At 46.0% G+C, this 23,484-nt stretch overlaps 1 protein-coding gene across 3 annotated transcripts in view; it reads left to right on the top strand.

The window, feature by feature from the left end:
- The first annotated feature begins 18 nt into the window (after positions 1-18).
- The window catches only part of MRAS (muscle RAS oncogene homolog), a 38,959-nt gene continuing 15,493 nt past the window's right edge, over positions 19-23,484 (top strand). The window contains exons 1-3 of one of the 3 annotated variants that reach the window (XM_057364765.1): positions 19-72; positions 314-469; positions 20,943-21,156. In XM_057364765.1, coding sequence (XP_057220748.1) covers positions 20,964-21,156 — 193 coding nt within the window. In that variant the 5' untranslated portion in view covers positions 19-72; positions 314-469; positions 20,943-20,963. Of the gene's footprint in view, positions 73-122; positions 470-20,942; positions 21,157-23,484 lie in introns of those variants that run through there. The other 2 variants (XM_057364766.1, XM_057364764.1) reach the window with 2 other exon arrangements.

The raw sequence follows: 23,484 nt of genomic DNA, 5'->3' as shown, positions 1-23,484 counted from the left end.
CCGGCGCTGCCCGGCCGCGGGCGCCTCTGGGCGGGCATGGGCGGGCGCTGAGGGCGCGGCCCCGCAGCGCGGGTGAGCGGGCGGGGAGCGGGCTCGGAGCGGTGCCGCTCGGTTCCGTGAGGAGGGCGGGGGGGCCGCGGCCGAACGAACAATAACCCGCGTTTGTTCCGCCCGTTCCCCGCGGGGCGCGGGACGGCGCTGCGCTCTTTGGGCGCTCCACGCGTGACAAGCCCGCGGGAGGGGCGGGACCGCCGTGACACCCGGCGGTAACCGCGGCGGGGCTTCCCCCTGTGCTTCTTTCCTCTCCCCACAGCGGTTCCTGCTGAAATGCGGCGCCCCACGCTGGCATGAGCCCCCCCGCCGGCAGCAGCGCGCCCCGGGCACCGCCGCTCTCGCTGGCCGCAGCTCSGTGTCGCGAAGAAAGGGCTGTCGCCGCCCGCAGCAGCGCCGGACGGGTGCCGGACGGACGGTACGGGGGCTTGGTGCGGTGGGTGGGCTGCCCGGGTCCCGGGGTTCTGCCCTGMCGAGCGCCGGGAAAGGGGAATCTATGGCGCGGTGCGGTCCGRTCCGTGTCTTCTTCGAGTGTAGAGGGGTCGCTCTGAGTTTCGCGGTGTAGTGGAARATCTTTGTAAGTTGAGGGTTTGTTGGATTTTGGTTTTATCAGGGGTTCATGCCCCCGCCACAGTATCAGAGTCACGATAATATTTTACTTTCCTACCCCGGGTGTGTTGTGATGTGATCTGGGTATGGTGAGGTTTCTTATCTTGCATTAAAACTGCTCTTGGATCACTGAGCATTTTGTATAAGCTTTCATAACTTTTAGAGGGACAGAGATGCTATCTTCAATTACGAAGAAACAAGGAAAGGAGGAGGTGCTGGTTTGAGTGGGTTTTTTTCTGGTTTTACTTTACTTTTGCTTTGCCTTTTCACTCTCTGCTTCAAGAAAGGTAGCTGAACCACAGTTAAGGACAAGGGTTTTTCAGCTCTTGTGGTTGGGATTACTGAGGATTAGAAACAAAATGTGTAGGTTTTTTTGTTTGTTTATTTGTTTTAATCAATGGCTTAAGAGCCCTAGAAACAGCGTATAAAGCCCTGCTTCCTAGACAGAGAAACTAAGATAAAGCCATGCTGGCTGCCAGTTGAGGAGCAAGTTAAGTGTTACACCTCGGGTGGACCAGTCTCAAGCATCCTGCACTCCTGTGCCTCAGTGACCCTCCGGTCGAGCTGATCACGTTGTACAGCAGCTTGGGACTTCACACCGGAGGCTGGAGTGGAGACAGGGMTTTTGGTGGAAGAGCAAAGTGCTCAGGGGATTCCTGACCCCGGTGTGAGGCTTTTTCTCTGCACAGGGAACTGGAGCCCTTCAGCACTGTCAGCTGGCACTGTTCTCCAGTAATATCACTGAAATAGGAAAATCTAAGCTGCAAAGTCCTCAGGTAGTTTAAATCATCTAAGTTTGGGTTTTGTTGGCAGGCTTAAAGGGATGCTATTGACTGGAAATGTTCTATGTATATCATACCTGGAAACTGTTGTTCATACAAGAGTCAATACTAAGAAAAGCRAATCAACTTTATAGTCTGTGCTTTTTGCATTTTCATTCTGAAATTATCTGCTTAGGCTCAGGCTCTTTCTGCACAAGAGAGATGCATTTCAAAGGCCTAAAACTGTCGTTTTTCTTTATGAAAGGTGCTCATCTCGTGCTCTGAATCTGTAAAAACAGATTTGTGAAAACCGGGTTGATTAATTCAAGAAAGGCTGAGAAAGATAAGAGAAAGAACAAGGGGTGTGTCAAGGAAATTATGAAGTAATATATTAAAAAAAAAAAAAAMAAMTCTCTGTAGTATAAGCTTTGGACTGCCTAAGAGAAGTAAGATTTCTTTCAAGAAACCTGAGTCTGAAAATACAAAGCTGACAGCATCTCCTTAAAGTAGTAGTGTATATAGAAAATAGGTATGAATAGCTTCATATTCATTCTGCATCAATTAGTTTGTCCTTTGATTTTGCTCCTTCATTCCAGGAARTATCCCATATTATAGAGTGTATAGCCCAGACTGCAGAGGGCCGAACACCCCACCAGCCTCCCTCCTGARCCAGAGCAGCTGTACCAGGGTCAGAACCCAGCATCTGTCTGTTTTCAGAAATTATGTGAGAGGCAGTTCTATTTATTGAAATTTTTGGTGGGTATTTTCACAAGCTCAAATTTTTTTGCAGAGGAACTAAGAATTGCAGGAACTTGCCCTATTCTTGGGGGGAGTTTTTTGTATGTGTGGCATTGGATGTTTTTTTTGTTAAACTGGGACTGAGGCTAACACTTGGGAGGAATAACATTGTATCAGCTGTTGATTAGAGAGGACTTTATTCCTTCTCCCCACACACTTACTTGTGCAGCATTTGTGTGTCACTGGTGAAGAGCTGSCATTTGGGGATTGGGAGGAGGAGGATGAGTCCTGTACATGAGCTGGTGGTGTTATTGGCAATGTGAGGCAGGTGCATATAGGAAAAATGGATGTGATGATTCATTATTGCTGACATGGTGCTGTGATTTCTTAGGGCTGTTTTTAATTGCAGTGTCCTATACCCGAGACCTCCAGGGTCCATTATCATGAAACACCATGGTGGTGTTTCAGGGCTGACAACATTGGGGCAGAAACTCTGCTCCCTTCTCTTACTTCTGTAGGGCTCCTTGAGGAGAACTGTTCAGCTCCATTCACTCTGCCCTTTCATTTTTATCTTCCTTCCTTGGGTGTGAAGTGTATTTTGTGGCTGGATTCAAGCCAAGAACCACTACCCACAGCTGCCAAGCCTGGCATCCCYACTGCCCTGCTGGCTCCAGGTGAGTCAGCTCATTAGGATGAATCAGTGTGCCCAATGAAAGTTTGAGGCTCCAGACTTCAGTGTGACCACTCTTAATAATTTGGTTCTGCCTGGTTCATTTGTTTCTCACTGCTTCAGCCATGCTGTCACTTCTGGTGGCTCCTCGCTTCAGACTTGCTCAGCTTTTGCAGCCACGCAGGGCCTCTGGTGYGGTGCAATGCCCCTGCACCTCATGGAGCTGCTTTTGCCTCAGCATTGTAACTTCTCCATGACTGCTCACCCCTTTACCTCTCTTACCTGCAGCAGGGATTGCACCTCAGCATGGGAATGTGCAGCTCTCACTGCAGAGAGTGCTTCAGATTCTGGAGGTGGAGATGATTAACATGAATCCACAGGAATGAGGAGGGGAGTGTTTTAGCATGGTGGTGGCATTTGCATGAATTTTTGCTGTCATAAATAAGTAGATCAGGGTTCAGGGGACAGATTCGATATGAAAAAACAGGGAATTAATTTCTAGGCTTCCAAGGCAGGTCTGAGGAAGAGAAGTGGTGTCGAAAGATATGGAAATATGCCTTGAAAGTGACCTTTCAAAGACGGATGACATTATTTTTGGTGTATGAAGCACCCAAGTTTAATGAAGTATAAAGCAGAAGGGGTTGGGAGGATTTGGTCCRAGTGAAAACAGAATGAGCGTGGGACTGGCAGATGGGAGGAACATTAGCCCACTCCTTAGTGGAGTTGTTGCTTCTTTCTACTGTTGCTTACAGGGATGCTTGAGAGAGGATTCTTGTTGGGGWGGGGAGAAGAGCCTTCCTGTTCTGCTTGAATGTCACTGGCTGTATTTTTTCTCCATGGGGAAACAAAGTTCCAGCACTCTAGTGGGTCACATTCTGAGTGTATCCAAAGTAAACTCAGAGCACCTACTTCAGGAGCATCTGCAATAACCCACAACTGGCTCTTTCTGCACWGGGAGGAGAAGCAAACTGCTGTAACTTCAGATGCTGAATTTTTTGGCATACTCATTTTTTTGAGATTTATGACTCTCTTATTCTCTGTTTGAGAATGTAGTGGAGCAATTGCTGATCTGTGCTTGTGTATGTGTGAGCRGAGGAGTAATGTATGGAAATCTTACACAGAGATAGAACAGGCAGCCAGTTTGCCATTAGATAATKAAATAATTGTACAAAAATATGTCTCCTGAAATAATGATTGAGRGAAGGGGTAGGGACAGGATTGGGAAGGTTAACAATATTTTTAAGTAGTWTGCTCTACTTATAGTGTTTATGGTTCTCATTACTGACTCTCCTGCAGTTTTACTGCTTCAGACACTGCTTTGTCAGTGAGTGGTGCTTAGTGTTGCATAGGCATACACATTTCATCTGAGATCCCAGCCCAATTGCTGGAGCTAGGTAAAGGGATGGAAACCTGTCCCTAAGCACCTTCTCTGTCCCAGACTGCCCAGAGGTGGGTAGGCTAAGGTCAGCAACTCTTACGGGTACCAATGAATCTGCCTCTCACTGAGAACACTTTTCTTCTTTCTAAAATGGCACAGTAGAAGTTACTTCTTTATGGGGTGTGTTGGGAGCATAAATATAACTAAGATTACTTCAGAAGGCATCTGAGATATGCTTGGATGGGATTCCCCTTCCTGCTGCTTCTTTTCTGGCCAGAACTGACCAGGAATGTTCAGTGCTTGTACAACTTATTTATTACATTAGGCTAAATTTTGTTAACCTCAGAGTTTGTTTGACATTGATAGGCTCAAGATTAAAATCTTTCAATACTTTATTGTACTTTCTTCTTCTGCTGTAGAGCAGCTTAAAAAGTTCCTGTCACTCCTTCACCTTCTCCCAAATCACCTACTGTCTGCCTTGCCTTCTCTTTGGGAAAGTCTACTTCTGGAAAGGATATTGTACCAAATATATAAGTTTTTGCAGAGTGGTAGAAATGGTTTATTCTTTCTTCATCCCAGCTCTTGAGTGCATTTGCCCAGTTCTTGGTCTGGAGATGAATGTCAGTGAGGACTTGCTGGGGACTATTTTGGATCTGAATGGTGACTTGTAATGATTCAGGTAACTGCTGGTTTATGTRGTGACTGGTGCCAGTCCACTGAAGTCCCAACAGCTGCTCCAAGTTTCCATCATCTCCACTGAAAACAGGTACAACTGCATCAGCTTGCAGCCRGTTTACAGTAAACCTACCCCCTGGGCTGTGGGTTAACCTCCTTAACTGTCCCCTGTGGTCAGGTCTGTTACCCTTGTATGTGAGAATAAGTCTTGTTGTGCTTTCTGATTTACTGGAGTGTAAATAAACCAAGAAGGTGTTTCGCGTTCAGGCTCTCTCATCAGCATATATTAGKAACGCTCATCAGCTTTTGACTGGAACTTTTTTGACTGGAACTTTGATGGCATAATTGCTTTGAAAGGGTAACGTATTCAAAACTACCTGTGTGACTTTGGGAGTTAGATTCCTCAGAGTCTTACTCATTATTTTAAATAGGAATTAGCTTTTTAAGCCACACATACTCCTGGAAGTTTTAAACAAAGGCTTCTTTTTATCTTGTCTTTAAAATGCCAGTTTCTAGGATGAGAGTGGCAGCTCYGCCACTCCACTCCTTTTAGATATTAAATAAGAATGTTGGAGGAACAATCAGAAAAATACTGTGGTAAATAAATTCTCATGGATAATCCTACTAGAGAGGTCCAAGAGGTAAAAATGTACTTTTCAGTCACCTGACAGCAGGATGGATATGGGCATTTATTTTCAGCTATGTCTTTAGGACAGCTGAGAGGATGACTGATGTCTCAGCTGTTGTTGTAGACAGAGCAAAGCATATATTTCTCTAGACAGGATTTGGTGCACTGAATTCAAACAGTTTGTGACTGGAACAGTTCAAGTCACCRGGGCAAACATGGTTATCAGAAGAGACAGATAAACTAAGAAAACAGTCTTGCATACTCTGCTGTTTGTGTAGGTAAGACTTTAATTTGCTATCAGTCCTAGGGTTCTTTCTGAGCAGTGATGGATTAGTCTTGATACTTGTGCAATTTTTAAAGCATTCCTGTAACACTTGTAATGCAAAATTATTTATTTTGCAACATACCTGTGAGATAGGGACCTGCTGTTTATCTCACTTGTACAGCTAGGGAACTGAAATATTCAGTAAAACTATACACAGCAGGGAGGATTGATCACACAAGARAGTCTGCAGCAGGACAGACAGGACCGTGCAGAAACTGGGTCTCAATTTCCACGGAAATCAACAAGCTCTGGTCCCATCAGGTTTTTCCTCAGTGCTTCTGAAGCAGCTTGTGGCATTCGCTTGGTGAGACAATGTGGGCTTTGGCTTTTCTAAGGTGATGGAGGRAGGTGATGTGTGTCTGGGGGAGGATGAAGAATGGGGACCATCCTCCAGCTAGAGATGCCACCACCACCACTTCTTCAGTGAGTGGCTTCCCCAAGGTTGGCATAGGCTGCCTCTCAGCTACTAAAGCTGTGTTCCTCTGGGCAAATCCCTGTTTTTTTTCTGTACTCAGAGCAAGCTCTGCTCTTAATAAAGTTGATAAAAGTGGATAGGTTGATGATGGAGCCTTCTGCCCAGCTCCACATGTGCTGCCACTGTGCTTTTTCCCTGTGCTGCCTGAGCTCTCTGATGGAGCACAGCCACCCCTACTCCATCTCAGCCTTGTGAGGGTCACCAGTGTTTYGGGTTTGGTGAAGGAAGCTGTCCAAAGCTGGCAGGAGGAATTTTTTGTTATGGTTGCATGATGAACAGAAACAATGTGAGTTTTATTGCTCAGARTGTATCCACGTTTATAGGATGCTATATTTAAAAGGGAGAAAAAATGAGTCATGGGGAGCTATGCTAATGCGAAGCATTTATGTCTACCTCTTGTGAGGCTGAAGGCAGCAGGAGTTGAGCAACATTCTTGTGAAGTGTCTAGTGGATTTAGGGATCAAACTAAAGCCTGCTGAAGTCAGCTGTAAGTCATGCTGTGCCTCGCTCGGGGCCCGTGTCATGTACTGTGTGTGGGTTACAGTGAAATATTCCTCTTGGGAAACCCGGGAGCGCTCAGTGCTGCTGACTTCCCTGGGCYTGGGCAGGAGCTTGACATGCTCCCAGAAATGATTGCTCTGCCCCTGGAAAGTCACTCCTGGGTCACTGCCAGGGCAGGGATGTTGCTGTGCCACCCAGGGCGTGCCTGCAGCGCTGTAGGAATGGGTGCCTGCACCCTGAGTGGGAGCAGGCAGAGCCTGGTGTGTCTCTGCTTCTCCTGCTCCTCTGCAGGAGCTGCGGTGTCGGGGTCTGCTGTGGTACAAGCTGCTGGAGCTTTCCTTCCAGAGCTGGATAGGGACACAGGGATGCCAGGGTTCGGATACTTTCACTTATGKYATGTCTTGACACTAATTCAGTTGGMTTGCACWTAATTATGAAGTGCAAATGTTGGAGTTTGTTTTATTTAAAGGTTCTTTAATGAAATTGCGATCTAATTCAGAGCACCAGTGAATTCAGCTTTCCAAGTGTCTGCTTGCCAGCGTGCCTCAGCTCTCGTCACAGCTATAGGAAGGACTGGGATCAGGGTTTCAGTGCTGGGTGAGCCAGCAATGGAGTATGGAGATGGACTCTGTGAGCAAATCCTGACAGCAYCATGTGTCTGAAAAACGCAGATTTGGCAACAGTGAGAGGATCCACAGTTCCTCTGTTTTATTCACTTACTGAAAGAAGGAGTTTTTGAAGTGAGCAGAATTATTAAAGGGAAATACTCAGGTTTATTGGACTTTGCATTTTGTTTTCTTACGTTTTGTCAGGTTTTTTTGGTTTTTTTTTAAGAATTGATCATATCAGTATGCAAGTGAATGTGTTTAAGCTTCCTTCAATAGTGTTTTGAGTGGTACACTAYTGCAGTCCGTTCTGTTTTCCAGTGCTCTGGTTTATGGAAACAAATACTTGCTCATCTTGCAAAGATAAGAGGTGTTGGAAAGCTTTTGAATAGGGATCTGCTCTTTGCCCTGCTGGAAGCACTAAGCCTAATGGTGAGTGTGATAGGCAATGGCTGGAACCAAGACCCACCCAGCCCAGGGTGAAAGGATGTTAATRGACATTGCTGTAGTGAGAATCACATCCACTCTTTTCTTGAACTGGCCTTCCCACTTAAAGAACTGCTAAAATACCCTCTTGTAGCATGCCCTCGGTTGCCTGGTGACTCCAAAAAAGCATTTAAAGGATTTTTTTTTTTCTCTAAGTCTGTAATCCTGTGATACAAGCTCTTCCCCAGTTGGTTGTTGAAACAACAGAAAGGCTCTGAAGGGGTATGAAATGACAAAAGTAACAGGATGCAGATGGAATTTAATCTCTTGGACACATCCAGACACTGTTATCGGGTCTGTCATCTGTGCTTAGCATACCCAGATAGCTCTTGAGTGGTCTGCATAGACAGCTGGCAGTTTACTAGAGATTGTGATCTTCAGAAAATACATAGCTGATGTCTTGTGTAATACTTGGTAAGGAATTATTAGTGTCACCAGCCTCAGTACAACACTTGCTGGGTGGGGGACATCTGTCTGTAAAGCAGGATTCTTTGGAAGAAGTTATTTAGTACCAAGCACTCAGTCCCAGAAAAAGTCATGAGGCATTCACAGAGCTTGTGCTGTGGGGTGATGAGCGGGGAGGTCACAGAAGGAATCCCTTTGGCTCAGTCATGCTTGCTGCTGAACTGCAGTTGCAGACTGAGGCTGGTTTGGTGGCTGCTGGTGTTTCACGGGGACAGGAATCCCTAACTAACCTTGGAGCAGGAGGAGACATGCCCCAGTGCTCTGGAAAAACCCTCAGCTGTTGTGAATTGTTTTTGTGCAACAGTGCAAGGTCAGGCACTGCCACTGTGGCTCTCAGAACAGTGCATGATCTCGCTGTGAAGGTGCCTGCATCTGACACAGCTGCCCTTGGASAACAAGGCAGGGATTGCCTGGGCTCACTCTGCTCTTCAGAGCCACCTGAGAGACCTTGGTGGGAACTGGGGAAGGATCCAGGCTCTGAAYTGGAAAGTCCAAAGGTTATGATGGGCTGTAGTGATGAGGTGGACTTGAATGAGTACTTCCAGCACTTCCCTAAGAAAATATTCTGTAGCTCAAGGGSAGAGTGCTTTGAGAGAGACTTCTCTTTCCTCCTCATTCTGTGGATGCTTTCAGATCTAATCTGCAAACAGGGAATATGTGAGGCATGAGGAACTGTGTGGACCATTTGCTTTTCTTGAGGTTWGTGCCGGTCTGAAGAGATACTGAATGCCCTGTTAAGATGCTCTACTGAGCATCACTGCCTCTCTGCTTCCTGCAGAATAGCACAAAGATGAAGCACAAAGATGTTGACAAGCTGCTGCATCACCCTGGTCCTGGGAGCAGCAAGGGTTTTGTTGCATGAGATTTACTTGTGGARTATTAAGTCTGTCTTCAAAAGTTGGACTTGGACCGAAGGCCTGTGGAGCATGAAAAGGCTTTCATGTTAATCAGCAAAGTTAGCTAAGAGAATATATAATTCCTTATTCTTTTTGCAATGTAGCAAGCCTGTTTAATTAGGCATCTGGGATTTGAATTATTAAATAACAGAACCGTTTCAATCTACTTTTCTGTGGGTAAAGATCTCCAGCAACCCGATTTTTATTCCGTGGATTTTTAAATAGTGAGTTCCAGAAACTCTTTGAACCTCAGGAGGGTGAGTTGCTTGGTCCAGGAGGACAGAGAAATAGGACTCTTACTTTAAGGTCTCCTGAGCACAGCARGTTACTCTCTCTTGTTTACATACCAGCCTCAAAAGAATATGGAAATAAATACTGGATTGTCGAAGCAAAGCAGAAAAATTGAGTTTTCAGGCATATCCTGTGTCAAAGCATCTGTTTGGTTTTGTGCAGCATAACAATAAATGCTTCTGCTGTATGAAGCACTGGGAGCAGTTCTCTGGTTTGGGGTAAAAGAGAATAGAGCAAGGTAACAGTAGCTGCTGTGGGCTTGGGAAGGTTCATGAAGGTGGACTGGCCTAGTTGAAAGGTGAGAAGGGACAAAGAGGAGCTTTCTCAGCCAGAACAGTGAGGAACTGCTGAACTTGGGCAGTGATTGGAGTTCTGCCACCTTCAAGGCAACGACAAAAGGGCTGAGGAAATGCCTGCTGGTGACCATGGTTGGKGCAGACGTGCCAGCAGCCTTGGGCAGGGTGTCCTTGTGGGCAGCAGGAGGTGAGGGAATTGCTGACAAAGCCACTTGGCCCCAAAAAACTCCTCAAATATCTCCCAACCTCAGGAGSACTCCGGCTCTCTGAGCCCTCCTGACCCCAGGCTAATGTATTCTGGCTCTTGTTTGGGACTGGTGCACTTCAAAAGCCCTGTTGAGTGGAGGGGTGGGTGGACACCGTGGGTGGAACTGGTGACCCAAAATACCATTTCCCCTTCYTAAGGCTGGGCGTATACCAAACTTGTGTCTGTGTGGTAAAAGAATATGAACCAAAAGTGCTGAGAGATGCAGTGGTTAAATTGAAACATGCTGTGGCAGGATGAAAGTAATCTTGTCCCTTACCAGGCCTTAATGCTTTGGGGCTTTATTTATTTTTTTTTCAAGTGGCTGCCATCCATGCTGTCTCTATCTGTGTTTTTATAGAGGTATTTTTATATGCAGAGATGTGTCAAGATGCCATCAGATTAAATCATCCCATTTTATGTCATAACTCACTAGGTCAATATGGAAAAACAATATCTATAGTTGGGTTTTATTTAAAAGTTTATGTCTGAAATGTCATTTAAGGTGAAGGATAAGAAAATAACTCCATGTAAGGGTCTGTGTCCCTTGCAGAGAACCCTGCAGTACAAAGAAGGGTCAAATCCAAATTTTTTGCTGTTTCTGTATTTTTCTATTTTTTCTATATTTTTTTTCTGAGTCTGGTATGTAAAATATGATGCAAATGAGAGATTTACCTGAATTTCTGAGACTAAGGCTAATCCAWAATCTCTTTGCTTGGTGTTTAAAAATAATGGCACTGTACATGCATAGGAATGGCATGGTGAGATCTGGTGAGATCTACCCCAAGGTTAGAGCAACTGTTTTTGGGAAGAGACCTTGGTGTCCTGACTCGGTTACAGCTTTGCAGCAGGGTAGTTGTACTTCAGAGCTGTGTGGTGGATGGAAGCTAAAAATGGGTCTTGTGGCAGAACCGAAACATTTCTTTAGAACTTCTCAGCCAAGGTCTGTAGGAGATTGAAAGTTAGAAGAATCTGAGCAATKAAACACATTCCAACAGGAGAAGGAGAGCAGAGTAATTGAACCAATCARGGATCAGGGATTCTTCTTTGAAGGTAGCTCTTGCTTTACCTCAGTRCTCCAGACTCAGAAACTTTGTCCGGTTGCTTTGCTTTGTTTGGTTTGTGCATGGTCTTACCTGTGAAGTGACCCTTCCCAGGGGAAGCACAAGTGCTGTACTCTTGTAGGAGCCCTGTACCACTGCAGGCACAGCAGGACCACTCACAGCTAAGGAAGGGTGASTGTGGTCTAGCCCCAGAAAATGAGCAGCGTGGTGATACCGGTGTTTAACTGATGCTTTGTCCTCTTGTCCCAGCAAAGACCCTTCCCTGCCCTTTGCCAAGACTCAGTGGTGTGTTCTCTGTCTGCTCTGTAGCTCAGCACATCTCCTCATTCTCTGGGACAGCATCTTCTCAGGGAACCTGACAGCAGTTTCTGCAAATCTGTCAGTCAGCCTGATGATAAGACAGAAAGAGGCATCATCTTGGGYGTGGGATGCTGGGAGGCTGAGTACCTTGAACACTGACTTCTGAAATTAGTATAACCATGTGTTATGGTGTATTTCTCCCATGTGAAAATAATTTATAGGGCAAAAGCAGATGTTATCGTTTGGTGTCTGTGAAAGATGCTTTGTGGCAGTGGTGGGTGTGCCTCTCTGTTTTTCTTTAACTGAAAAAGTTAAAGTGAATCTGCTGTTGCTTTTTTCTTTTCTGCTTTTTTTYCCCCACCAATTGGCAGTTGAGTTTTGAGGGAGTTTATCTTTCCCTGAAGTTGTGGGTGAATTTCTGATAGTGGTGGTTGGAGCCCTGCTGTTGCCTCGTTCATCAGAGCTGCTTCCTGAGAGTGCAGAACACTTTTGAGGTATGATTTCCCATAGCATGCTAATCCAGTGAAGTGCTGTAGATTCGCTTGCTGGCACTGCTTAAATCCATCATGCAGCACCACCTGCCAAACCACAGGGCATAATGGAAGTGTTAATGAATGTACATATATACCCTCCCACGCGGCTGCAGGCTGAATGACTTAAGAGTCAAGGCAGAGAATATAGGCTGAGTGTAGTAGGAACCAGAGTTAGGATATCCTGATGCAGATCTCAGCTGGAACTGGGGTGTGAGGGGTGGCCACAGGGGTCTAAAGTTGGGTCAGCTGACTTACAGGGTGCTTTCAAAGTTGTGCTGATTTTCAGCTGCTACTCTGTGGATTCATCCACTTATGACACCTGAGGTGTAGCTTGGGCATTCGACAGCAAAGTGCRGGGGCTGAGCAGCACCAGCTGGAGCCATGGTACCTCTTTTCCCAGGGGGTATTCTCATGGGATGCTGCTCTCCAGTGCTGCAGGGTGAATGCACTTGATAGGAGAGTGGATTTGAGTCATGCAAGGGTAAACTCTGTTCCTCAAGGCTGGTTGGGCCAGTTGCCCACTGGTTGGAGTGTTAAGGTGTGTGTTTGCCAGCAGGATGGTTTGTCCAGGCTGGCACAGAGCAGAAGGGGAATAGCAGGGGAATAGCAGGGGAATAGCTGAGAGCCAAGGGGTTTGCCAAAGAGAGGGGCTCGGGAGAGGCAGCAGGGCTGGGCTGGCAGTGGCTGGGGTGCTGGCAGTGCATGTCCCCTCTGTCCTCAGGCAGGTTCACTGGAATGCTGTGGCTTTGCMAAGCCCTTCATCACCATGTGTGAGGCAGAGGAGGGGGATGCACATCCACCCYTCATCCCACTCCTCATCCCTGTAGYCAGCCCCGAGTTCTGCCCACCCTCCTCTTTGAGACATGCAGTTGGATTTGCCAAGTACAGAGTCACCTCCCCAGCATGCTCTACGTAAATAAGAGGCTTATGCTCTTGGCAGACACTGTAACGAGCCTGGAAAAAATTACTGTTACGGGTCCTGGGCCAGTGATGAGATCTTGGAGTCTTCCAAGTGACAGAGTAATGACATGGACCTGGGAAATGCCTGGAATAGCCTTCCACAGAGTTCTGGGATTTAGCGTCATTAAATTCTAAGTAAAATAGGCCAAGTGCCTATTTGGGTAAACTTGGGAGATAGCTGTTCCTTCACCTTCTGAAGGCCATGCTGCTGAAGCTCTCCTGAAGCTCCAGCATTACAGACCAGCATACTCTCCATTTTTCTGTGCCTGTAAGTGGGTGTTAGATGTGTTGTGGGGAACCAGGAGGATTATCCTTGATCCAGGAACCTGGGGAAATTTAYAGAGAGCTCTACAAGCCTTGGGGGTGTGCAAGTATTGCAGAAACATCAATGCTGCCCCATAGCTCACAGATAATTTCAGGGAGCACTGTCATGCAGGGTGAACAGGCAATGTGTCTATTTTTCCATAGGATATGTACAACAATAGTCTTTTTGCCTAGGAAGGACACAGACGTGATTCTTTGCCTAGGAAGGACATAGTCAYGAGTCAAGTTTTGCAAAAGATTTCCAGGTAGAGGACAGATTTTGGAAATAACCTGGAGATTCCCACTCTATTCACCTTCCTCCATCTRTCCCATGGACATGACAGAATTCACCCATCCCCTAGTGGAAATGCTATTACCAGGGAACTTCACAGCCTTCAGCTCTTTGAAGCTGTCTAAGAGATGCAAAGTGTGTTTTCCAGGAGGGAAGGGAGTCTTTAAAAAGCCATTTACATCCTGAAAGACATCCGGTAGCAACACTGGAGATGTAAAAAGCATTAAATACCAAATTGAGCCTGACTGGAAGACAAATTTGGAGCCAAATGCATTGATTGATTTGCAGGAGGGTGACTGGAATGAGATGGCCCTGTACCCTTTCTACCCATTAATCATCTCCAAAGCATCCATTGGTGCCATGAAGTCTGTGCCTTGGCTCAGCCATGTGTGGACAGCATGGTGCCTGTGTGGACAGCATGGTGCCTGTGAGGCTGGAGGGCAGTGAGCCATCCAGGAGCTGGGCAGAGGGCTGGATGCATCCCGTGTTTTGGCAGGGGCTGTGGGACTGGTGTGGGGAAGGCAGGGTGGAGCTGTGAGGAGATCCATGCTGGGCAGTCCTTGGTGCTGCTTAGGATCCCCTCACAGCTCCATGCTGCAGCATGGCAGTTTGTTCCTGGACCACTTGCACCTGCTCAGGGCGATGCTGGTTGAGRCCAGGAGGGGTGTGCCATGCACATCTGGCTGGGCCATGCACATCTGGCTGCATTGCCAGCATCAGGGCAGCATGCAGGCAGCAGAACATCTGGGCTGCAAACAGGATGTTGCTGAAGCACCAGGCTGTGGCTTCAGAAACCTCCCTGAGCAGCATTAAGAGCAGCAAAACCACCCAGGGCAGAGAATTTGGGGTCTTTTTGGCGTGTCAGCAGGCTGGGGTGTGTAGGAGGGAAGCTGCCCATTTCCAGGGATTGTGCGAGCAGGAAGGGCAGCTATTGGAATTCGAAGCAGCTTCCTCCACTGTAAATTTGTTCTTGCTGTGTTATCTCTGGCTGGGCAGGGCAGGGGAACATCTTGGCTATCTGCTTTTTTGCTACAGTATGTTTAGGTCAGCTTCATCGGTTCCATGATAACACAGGAGAGGCATTCCTGGCTTCACTAGAGAAGAATTTGCAAGAGTAATACAGGAATCTGTCATCCCCTGATGTCTCCTGAGAGCTTTGGAAGTAAATGAGTAAGGAAAGGGATGGTAGATTTAAACACGCAACAAGAGATGGAAGTAAAAGTAGCTGAGCCAGGCCTCAGTTACTGAGCAGGATGGTTTCATTTCATACCTTGGCAAAAAGCTTGGATCAGCTTCCAGTGGACGTCTCTAAACTGGCAACCACAGAGTTTTATTTGAGGTCTTGGAGATACAGGAATGGATCTTGTGTAGCTGCTTTCTGGTTGCATAACTTGATTCTTCTACAGAACTGGTAGTGGTAGAGCTGTAACTAAAAATGACCCAAATCTGACTGAAGTGTTTTTTTAATAATAATAATAATGAAAAAAATAATCTGGCTTCTGCATTTGGCTGCTGGCTGGTCAGAGTGACAGGTCTCTTCTTACGTAGTTTGAAAAGGGCACCACATCACCGAGGGAAGCAGGCTGAAGATTAATGGAGTTGTTGTGGGAGGTGGAGGAGGAGTTGGGAGAGGGAAGCAGAGTTGGTTTTTGGATGACATTTGTCAATACGATTGACTCATGKTGTGCTGCACTGACACACAGACTGGGACACAGACAAGCACGTGCTTCYCGGTGAAAAGTGCATCCCTRAAGCCAGCCTGGCCTCGGGAAAGCTGCTGCTCAGTTCCACAGCAAGGGCTCCTCCTTACATCACTCAGGGATTTGCAGAGGGGGGAGAGGGGGCCGCCTACTACCTAAGCCATTTCCAGTGACGTGCTTTKTATTATTATTATTTGTTCAGGCTATAATTCCATGTTTCCTAAAATAACTACCAAGTATTCATCAGGCAGCTCCTGCCTTTAGCTGCCTTTTGTGTGAATCTCAAGTGCTTCATTACTCCCCCGGTGCGTTTTCTTTCTCTTGCAGTAAATCTGAGCAGCATCTGTTCCGTGGGGGTGGTGATGCAATTTTGGGTGGAAAAGGAGAAAAGGTCTGGCTGGCACAGGAGACCAGTGAGGATTTCAGGGGAACACAGCACTTGGGGTACAGCATCTTTTTGCACAGGAGGAGAASTGATGAGACCACTTCCAAACCCAGACTTGCATCCCCCCCACGTTCAAAGCCCAACCAATTACAGCTCTTTGTTGCTTGGTAGAGGATTTTATTTTTAAATGACCGTTGGTTTAGGACTTGCTTTTTTTTTTTTTTTTCTCCCTTTTAGTAGCAATGTGATAGTGCTTTGATCACTGCTCCAAAAGGAAATGCCTTTAATTTCCTGTGCAGGTCTTACCAGGTGCTGGGCTCCATCAGATCTCCTGGAAGCTGATGGGAGTTGAGAGCACCTGTTAGAATCTGCCTTCTTAGAAAACCTCAGAGAGTTGAAATTTCACTTGGGTTTTGAAAAACTTGATGCCAGAACTACAAAGGGCATCAGACTCTGGCTTCCCACATGACAGATCTGTTCCATACTGACTTCCCATTGAAGACTGGAACACGGTCCAGCTTTTATTCAGTGTGTCCTTTTCGAGGCATCATGTGGGAAGGAAATCTGACAGACTGGAGAAAACTTGGGTAAGAGTTAATCATCTTTATTTAATAATAATTGGCAGTGGTTTTTCATACACCTGCAAGTCCTTTGGCTCTTGAAGGAACATGGTCATGCCTACTTGAGGAGGAAATTCCTGAAGTTCACTCAGTCCTGATCAGCATGACTCAAGGGAAGCAGCAGCCTCCTAAAAGGGCATGTCCTGTCTTTCAAGGATTCTCAGGAGCTCCCAGCCCAAGGGATTGCCTGCAACACATCAGGCTGAACTATTTTGATACCTGGCTGCATCTCTGGGTGTGTCCTGGTGGTTGTGTGGCTGCAGCCAGCAGTCTGCAGGAGGAACAGAGAGGGAAGTGTTCAGATTTTGCAGAGTTTCAGCCCTGCAGGCATTGCGTGGAGCTGCTAATGCTTACAAAGTGGCCGGGTAAAAGGGCGTAATCGAGTGAGCTGTGGGGAGAGGAAGAGCTCTTAATTGCACCGTAGGAGGAGTTGGCAGCCTCGTGTCTGATAGTCTTCCTCAGCCTCAGGTGAGATTGGCAGCCTCAGGAATGCAGAGCTCTGGCAGGCCATGGTGAAGAGCGTGGACCAAAACAAGCTGAGGAGAGGAAAATTGCCTGGGCCACGGCTGATGGAATTGTTCAACATCCATACTTAGATGATAGCACGTGCTGAATCCCAGCCTGTAGCTGAGGTGGACGTAGGCTCCCCTAAAGCTGTCCCTAAAGCAGMAGCAGAGGAGCCGGTAGTTCCCACAGAGACCTTGCCGTAGCTTTTTCTGGAGGTTTCATAACAGAATTAAGCAATTTGTGTTGCATGTTGCCATGGAGACTGTAAATCACTGTCATGCTGCTCTTCTCAGTCGGGGAGCCGGTGTCTTTAATTGCACTAACCTCCCCTGCAAATCCAGGCCTTGGGCTGAGCTTGCTGACCTTCTGTGATGGCCTTGCCCTGGCAGCTCAGCCTCCAAGACAGCAGAGCTGGAACCAGGGAAAGGGGTGCCAGCACACTGGAATATCAGCTATCTGGGGCTCGTTTTATTATTGTCATACGTGGCCACAACTCGCTCAGAAGCTGTGCTCAGACCCACTTGCATTCAGGGCAAGTTTTGTAATGGTGATGGGATTAGAAGCTTTGCTTACATTTTGTGGGCCAAACTGAGCTGAATTTGGTGAGTTTGTGTTACATGGCTGCTCCACTCCAAGGGATAACTGAGCCCTTCCACTCCATCTCCAGACAGGTAAATGGGGTTTTATGCAGTTTATTCTGCCTTCTAAAAAAAAACTTTTTGCTGAGGAGGCTTAGCCTCAGTGGCACCCTTGGATCACTAATTCTTTTTGTTCCCATCCACCTACCCCAGAAGCAGCCACACTTCTGRCTGTCTCAGCATTACTGGCTTGTGCTGTCAGGACCCCAGTCTTGCCAGTGCATATGAAGATGGTTGTATAAATCAGCCTTCTTCCAGTGACTAACCCAGAGCCCTGAAGGCATTTGTCAGTGTAGGGTATGGATCCTTCTCTTGACTCCTTCAAAATAAACAACTATATAAATTGTCAGATGATTATCATCAGAGCTTATTAGTGTATTACCACATGCTGCTTTGTATTCAGACAATAGATAAAAACATTTGTTCTTCATTTTTCCCTGACGGATCTACAGCAAACACGCTTATTCTTGCTCCCATCTGAGGAGGACTCTGTCAGTACTCTTGCCAAAAACACATGAWAATCAGCCCAAGTCTTGTGCACTTGCCTGTAGCTCTGTGCACCTTTGTGAGTGTTTATTCTTTTCCAAGAAGTGGTATACCTTGTTTTAAAGGTTTGAATCCTGAGCTGGTTAAGTTTATCATCTTTTCAAGGCATGAGCTGTCTTCTTGCTTTGGTATCAGGGCAGGTGGATGGGCAGAGGGTCTGAAGTGCTTGACTGTCAGAGGGCTTTCGTTATGTACATGTGTGGCTGGAGTGTGGGACCTGCCATCTCAGTAGAAAAAGGAGTTTCCGTGAGCGGTAGAAACAATCCTGCAGAAACACCTAAACTTGCTGCCTTTTGATACTCAATACAAGTTTCCATCTGTTGTGCTAGCATCGCCTAAAATACAGGGAGTTGTGCTCACCGAGCCAGCTTGCAGTTCTTGACTTTTTTTTAATTTATTTTTTTTTTTCGTTCAGTTCTTGCTGTTTTCCCCAGGCTACATAATACTCAGTCTGGTGGCTCAGACACAGAGCATGACCAAACTTCTGGAAACAACGGGAAGCGAATGCCCCGATTCAGCCGATAAGCATGTTGGGCAGAGACACAGTTTGTACAATGGGCTAAACATTATCCTAGTACTTTGGGGAGCATTTCATGCAAGATAAGCTTGAGGTTTCTTAGGAGCGGGTTAAAGGGCTGGTACAAAATGTCAGTGAAAATGTAATGCTTGTTGCCAAGCAGCAGCTTGTGGTTTTGTGAGGAGGTCAGAAATCGCGCACAAACGGAGTATGTTTTTCACATCCACAGACTGTCCCCTGCCATGTCAGTAACAATCAGTCTTTCATTCTGCCTGGCTGGAGCTGCTCCACCGTGTAAAGAAGGATGGGGTGAAATCATGGCCATGGGCAAAGCAAAAAATTGTCATCAAATGTGTTGGAAGGAGGGGCAGAGCTTTAGACAGGGCCTGTGTCTAAAAAAGCCTGTGAGRATCATCTGACCCAAGAAAGATTACACAGAAATAAAAATTGGTCTCTCAAGCAAAAACGAGGCATTTAGTTGAAATTTGTAGGTTTTTTTGCAGCCCAGCCTCCTGTGTGTTGATGTGTGGTCTCATAAATATGAGAAAGTGGCTTACTCAAAAATAGGGCTAAGAAACTTTTCCTTGGGGTTGTTGTGAGGAAATGCAGTAAGACTGTTTGAAACCCCTGCTGGTTTGGCCTTCTCCCCATCCAGCAGCTTTTGCTTGCAAAGCAAATTAATGCTGTTCTAAAGAATTTCCTTCAAGAGTAGTTTAGAAGCAAGCAGACATGATCATGCTTCTTCTTGCTCTGAAAATGTTGTCTTGTCTCAGCTTGGACAAGAGGCCTTTGCAGTTCTTAGACTCAACAATCTCATCCTCTGGCTCCTCCTTATGGGTTTTTATTTTTAGAGGTGGTATGGGCTCTCCAGTGTACTGAAAGAACATGAGACCCCAAGGTTTGCCAGGTCAAAAGTGCTTTTATGGTTCAATATTTTGCATTAAACTGTAGTAATGATTTTGGAGAAAGAACCTAGAGAAACCAGAAACTAACCTGGATTAGGGGATTATGTTCTTGTCTTTTGACAAGGACACAATCAGCATCTGTGCAACTCCTGACTCAGCTGTGGTGCAGAGCACATCAGCCTTGCTTGGAGGTTTCTGAGAATGGAAAAAGTTAAAGTTATCTTTTTATTGAAAAARGAAATCCCTAGAGTTATTGGGAAAGCCTCCAAAAGCTCGTGTGGGGTGGTGGGGATACAGACTGGACAGTTTATGGAGGTTCCCTCAGGGCAGTCCTGGTCCCACCTCAGTGCGGAGCTSAGCCAGCACCTGMAGCCCAAAGGGTAAAACCAGAGTGTCTGGGAACATGCAGAAAGTGTCACCACAGCTGCTGCTGCTCTGAGCAGTTTTTTCAAGAAAACTGATACCAAGAAAATCAACTGCCATGTCTTGAGCCTTATCATTATGATAGATTTTTTTTTTTTTATTATTATTTTCTCATTAACTGTGTGGAAGACCTTCCAGAAAATGCAGTGCTCATTCAGACCTGGGRGGTGGCCACCTATTTCCTCTGTGATTTGAGTCAGCATCGCTGCTGCCTGTGGGTGGGTGGAGGGCACTAACATGTACAAAATTTCCTGCCTGGCTTCTCCTTAAATGAGCAGTCTCTGCTGCTGAGTGTTGAAATGGCCCAGACAGCAGTGGCTGCCTCTTCTCCTTTCTCTGCATACCTGTGCTGTTGCCCAGTTTCAGCCAGTGAATTTTTTTCTTSTTTCTTTTAAGAGGCAGCTCTGAGGTGAGGGGAGCGGTGTGACCATGCTGCTGGGAGCTGCTCTCCTAGCTGGGTCACAGCCACAGGCACCAGCCTTCCTGCCCTAGCAGGGTTGAGGGTTTTTGTTTTTTTTTTAAAAAAAAGCAAAACAAAAACCACCTGTTGTTCCTGGCCTGCTGCCTTCTTGTTTTTATTTCTCAAACTTGAAAGTGAGAGAGAAGAAAGCAGCTAAGTGCATTTTTGTCTGCTGGCAGAGCCAGGATTGGATCTTTAACTCCAGTTTCATCCATCACCGCCAGTTCTGTGCGCAGATCTTCCCCAGGATGTAACACACCRTTTAATGTTTGCTGTACCTTGGGTTCAGCAGTGAGGAATAGCACAGCTCTGCCTAATCAGATGGATTTGGTCACTGGCAACAAGAAACTATCAAGGGCTTGACAGGTGCACTGAGGTAGGRTGATTTTTGTCAGTGCCATTTGCACCCAGCACCTGTAGGGAAGGTATTCAATGATTTTGATGTTGCACGTGCATTTGGTGACAGTTAGCCATCCTTGTAAAGAAGGCACTGGAGTTGTCTGCACTTGTCAGAGCTCTGTCTGAGTTGGAGTAGTGCTGTTGGGAAGGGTCAGTGCTGATGCTGCTGTCCAAAAGGATTTTGGATGTCAGAGCTGCCTTCATTCTCACTCGTGAAGCATCAGGTCAAAGCTGCCTGGTGCACGTTTCCCTCTTTTCATTGCTGGAGAGTGATTGGAGATGGTCTCTTTCTCCAGCAGGTTCAGCACACCTCAAGCATGGCTACAAGTGCCGTTCCCAGYGAAAACCTCCCCACCTACAAGCTGGTGGTTGTTGGAGATGGTGGTGTGGGGAAGAGTGCTCTCACCATTCAGTTTTTCCAGAAGATCTTTGTGCCAGACTATGACCCAACTATTGAAGACTCCTACCTGAAGCACACGGAAATAGATGGGCAATGGGCAATTCTTGATGGTAAGCAAAGCTACTCTCCTGATCCCCTTTCCGTTCAAGCTGAGCATTATTGCAAATAGGCCTCAGTTTCTCCCACAGCATGCTGTGTTCCTGTGTCCCTCCTGCTCTGCTGTGGGCTGGCTGCAGCTGGAGCTGCAGTGCATGGTCTGCAGCTGGTCTGCAGCAGAGCCTCTGCTTCCAGTTGCATCTGTTCCACTTCTGCACAGAAATGTTTCTTGCAGGCCTGTGMAAGCCTACAGATCCTCATTGACATTTGGAGTAGGCTTCTGCAAAGGGTGAATTACAGCACTGCCAGTAACCTTCGTTGTGGTTGAGCTCATCCCCAGGGAAATAAGAGTGAGTGGGTAAATCAATGAGGGCTATAACCAGAAAGAACATTTAATCAAAACTGTTGTCCACTGATGGTGAAGAATTGTTACAGCTCTTAACTCCAATCATTCAGGTGTGATGTTTTCTTATTTAATTACCTGTTTCATTTAAATATGGGTAGGGTACCAGCTGGAGATCTGTTGTAACCAAGAGTTTTCAGTTCTTTGAAGAAAAACTGCCTTTTATATTTTTTTRACAAAACAATAACAATGAAACACACCAACTCTTTTTTTTTTTAAAAAAAAAAAAAAAAAAACAAACCAACCAAAAAAACCAAAACCAAAGTGTCTCGATTAGCACGTGAGGAAAAAGCCCTGTACTACCTAAAGCTGCAGCTTGTTCATTTGTGCTGCATGAGGCAGACTAAACACAGCTATAAAGGGCACCTTGCTCTTAAATGTTGYAAGTTTTGTTTTGCTTTATGCAATAATTAGGTAGTGCATGAAGGCAAGCAAGTATTTTRTGCCTTAATTACCCAAGTGCATGTATGTGGCCACTAACATGACTGAACTAAATTTAGCCTCACTTGTGCCGAGTTCCACCTCCATCCTCTTGTCACGAAGGCGCTGAGGATCTTTGGTGTCTCTGCATGAGTGTCGCTGGTGTGTGGGGGCAGAAAGCTGGGGATTGTCATGAGTGCTGGAATGTGGATGTTGGTGGGGTTTGCTGTAAGGACTGTTAGCTTGGTCTGGAAACCTGAGATCTTAACTGCACTTTTAAGGGTTTGTCAGAYGTAATTTAGTGAGTGCARATRGCCACAAAGTCCTTRAAAGCACAGCTTTTGTTCAGTATRAAAAACAAAAAAMAGCAAACAACAAAACAAGTAAATCTTGCCAACATTTGTTCATTTGAATATGTTAATAGTTGATATGAGGGAGTATTTGTGAAATCGGTGCTTAAATGTTGCTTCTTGTCATCTGCCTCAGTGATATCTGCTCTCAAGTAAGCATTACATAATGTATCCATGCACCCTTGCTTTTAAAATGCCAGTCCCATATAAAAGAAAAATCCAATCCTGCTTTAAATTAAATTCATTATTTTTAGTCCAGAATCCAGCCCTCTAAAATGAGCAACCTTTCTTTTCACTGGTATGCCCTCTGTTCTGATATAACAGTACCAGCTGCTGTACACGTTGGTGTAGCCTGAAACAGCCTTGGTTTTGCAAATTATTGAGAAATAGAAAAGGTATCTTTCACTGAATATTTGGAATTTTGATTTAGACAAAAATAAATAAACAAAYCCCAAACCAAAACAACAACAACAAAACCCTACCAAACCTGATCTGTATGGKAGCAGTGATGTGGTGAAAGAAATTGTTTTCCAACAAGCAGAAAYTTAACCCATTGTTTTAATGAAAAAGCCTTTCTTTTGCTCTAAGATGGAGCTTAGTGGCTGTCCTTGGGCTGAACTGAATTCAGCTGTGGCCTTGAATGGCATCTTGGGAATCCCTGACTTCCAGAGTTTGTGTGCCCACAGATGCTTCATAGCCAGAGAACTGAAACYGCAGCTGCTTCTCTTTCCTACCACTTGAGATTTTGAACAGTCAGAATTTTGGAAGAAAGGCAGTATTCTTGGTGAAATGGGATGTGAACCTTTTCCATCTGCCCAGTAGAAACAGGGCACCCAGACTGACTGCCACATGTGTCATTTGCCTCAGCTCTTTGTCACAGGCTTTGGATCCAGGCCATTGTCAGAGGTCACCAAATACTGGGACAGCTGCTCTTGTTGTGGTTACATGAATCACTTATGGTACAAAATTAGGGACAAACATGATAGGAAGGGTAAAGATGCCTCATGATAAATCTAGACTTTCCAGTTGTTCTTTAKGACCAAGGCCTTCACAAGCTGACGTTTCATGCAGTGCTTGGTGGAAGAAGCAGCTGCCCACCCCCAAAATAGGAACTGGTTTTGGAACATGAACAACCAAGTGAGGATATATCATGAGGGGCTCTGCAAGTT

This window comes from Malurus melanocephalus, unplaced genomic scaffold (assembly GCF_030028575.1).
Source record: "Malurus melanocephalus ecotype Western Australia unplaced genomic scaffold, MMel_1.1 scaffold_42, whole genome shotgun sequence".
NCBI lineage: Eukaryota > Metazoa > Chordata > Aves > Passeriformes > Maluridae > Malurus > Malurus melanocephalus.
The sequence above is the reverse complement of the archived record's forward strand: the minus strand, read 5'-3'. Positions and strand labels throughout refer to the sequence as shown.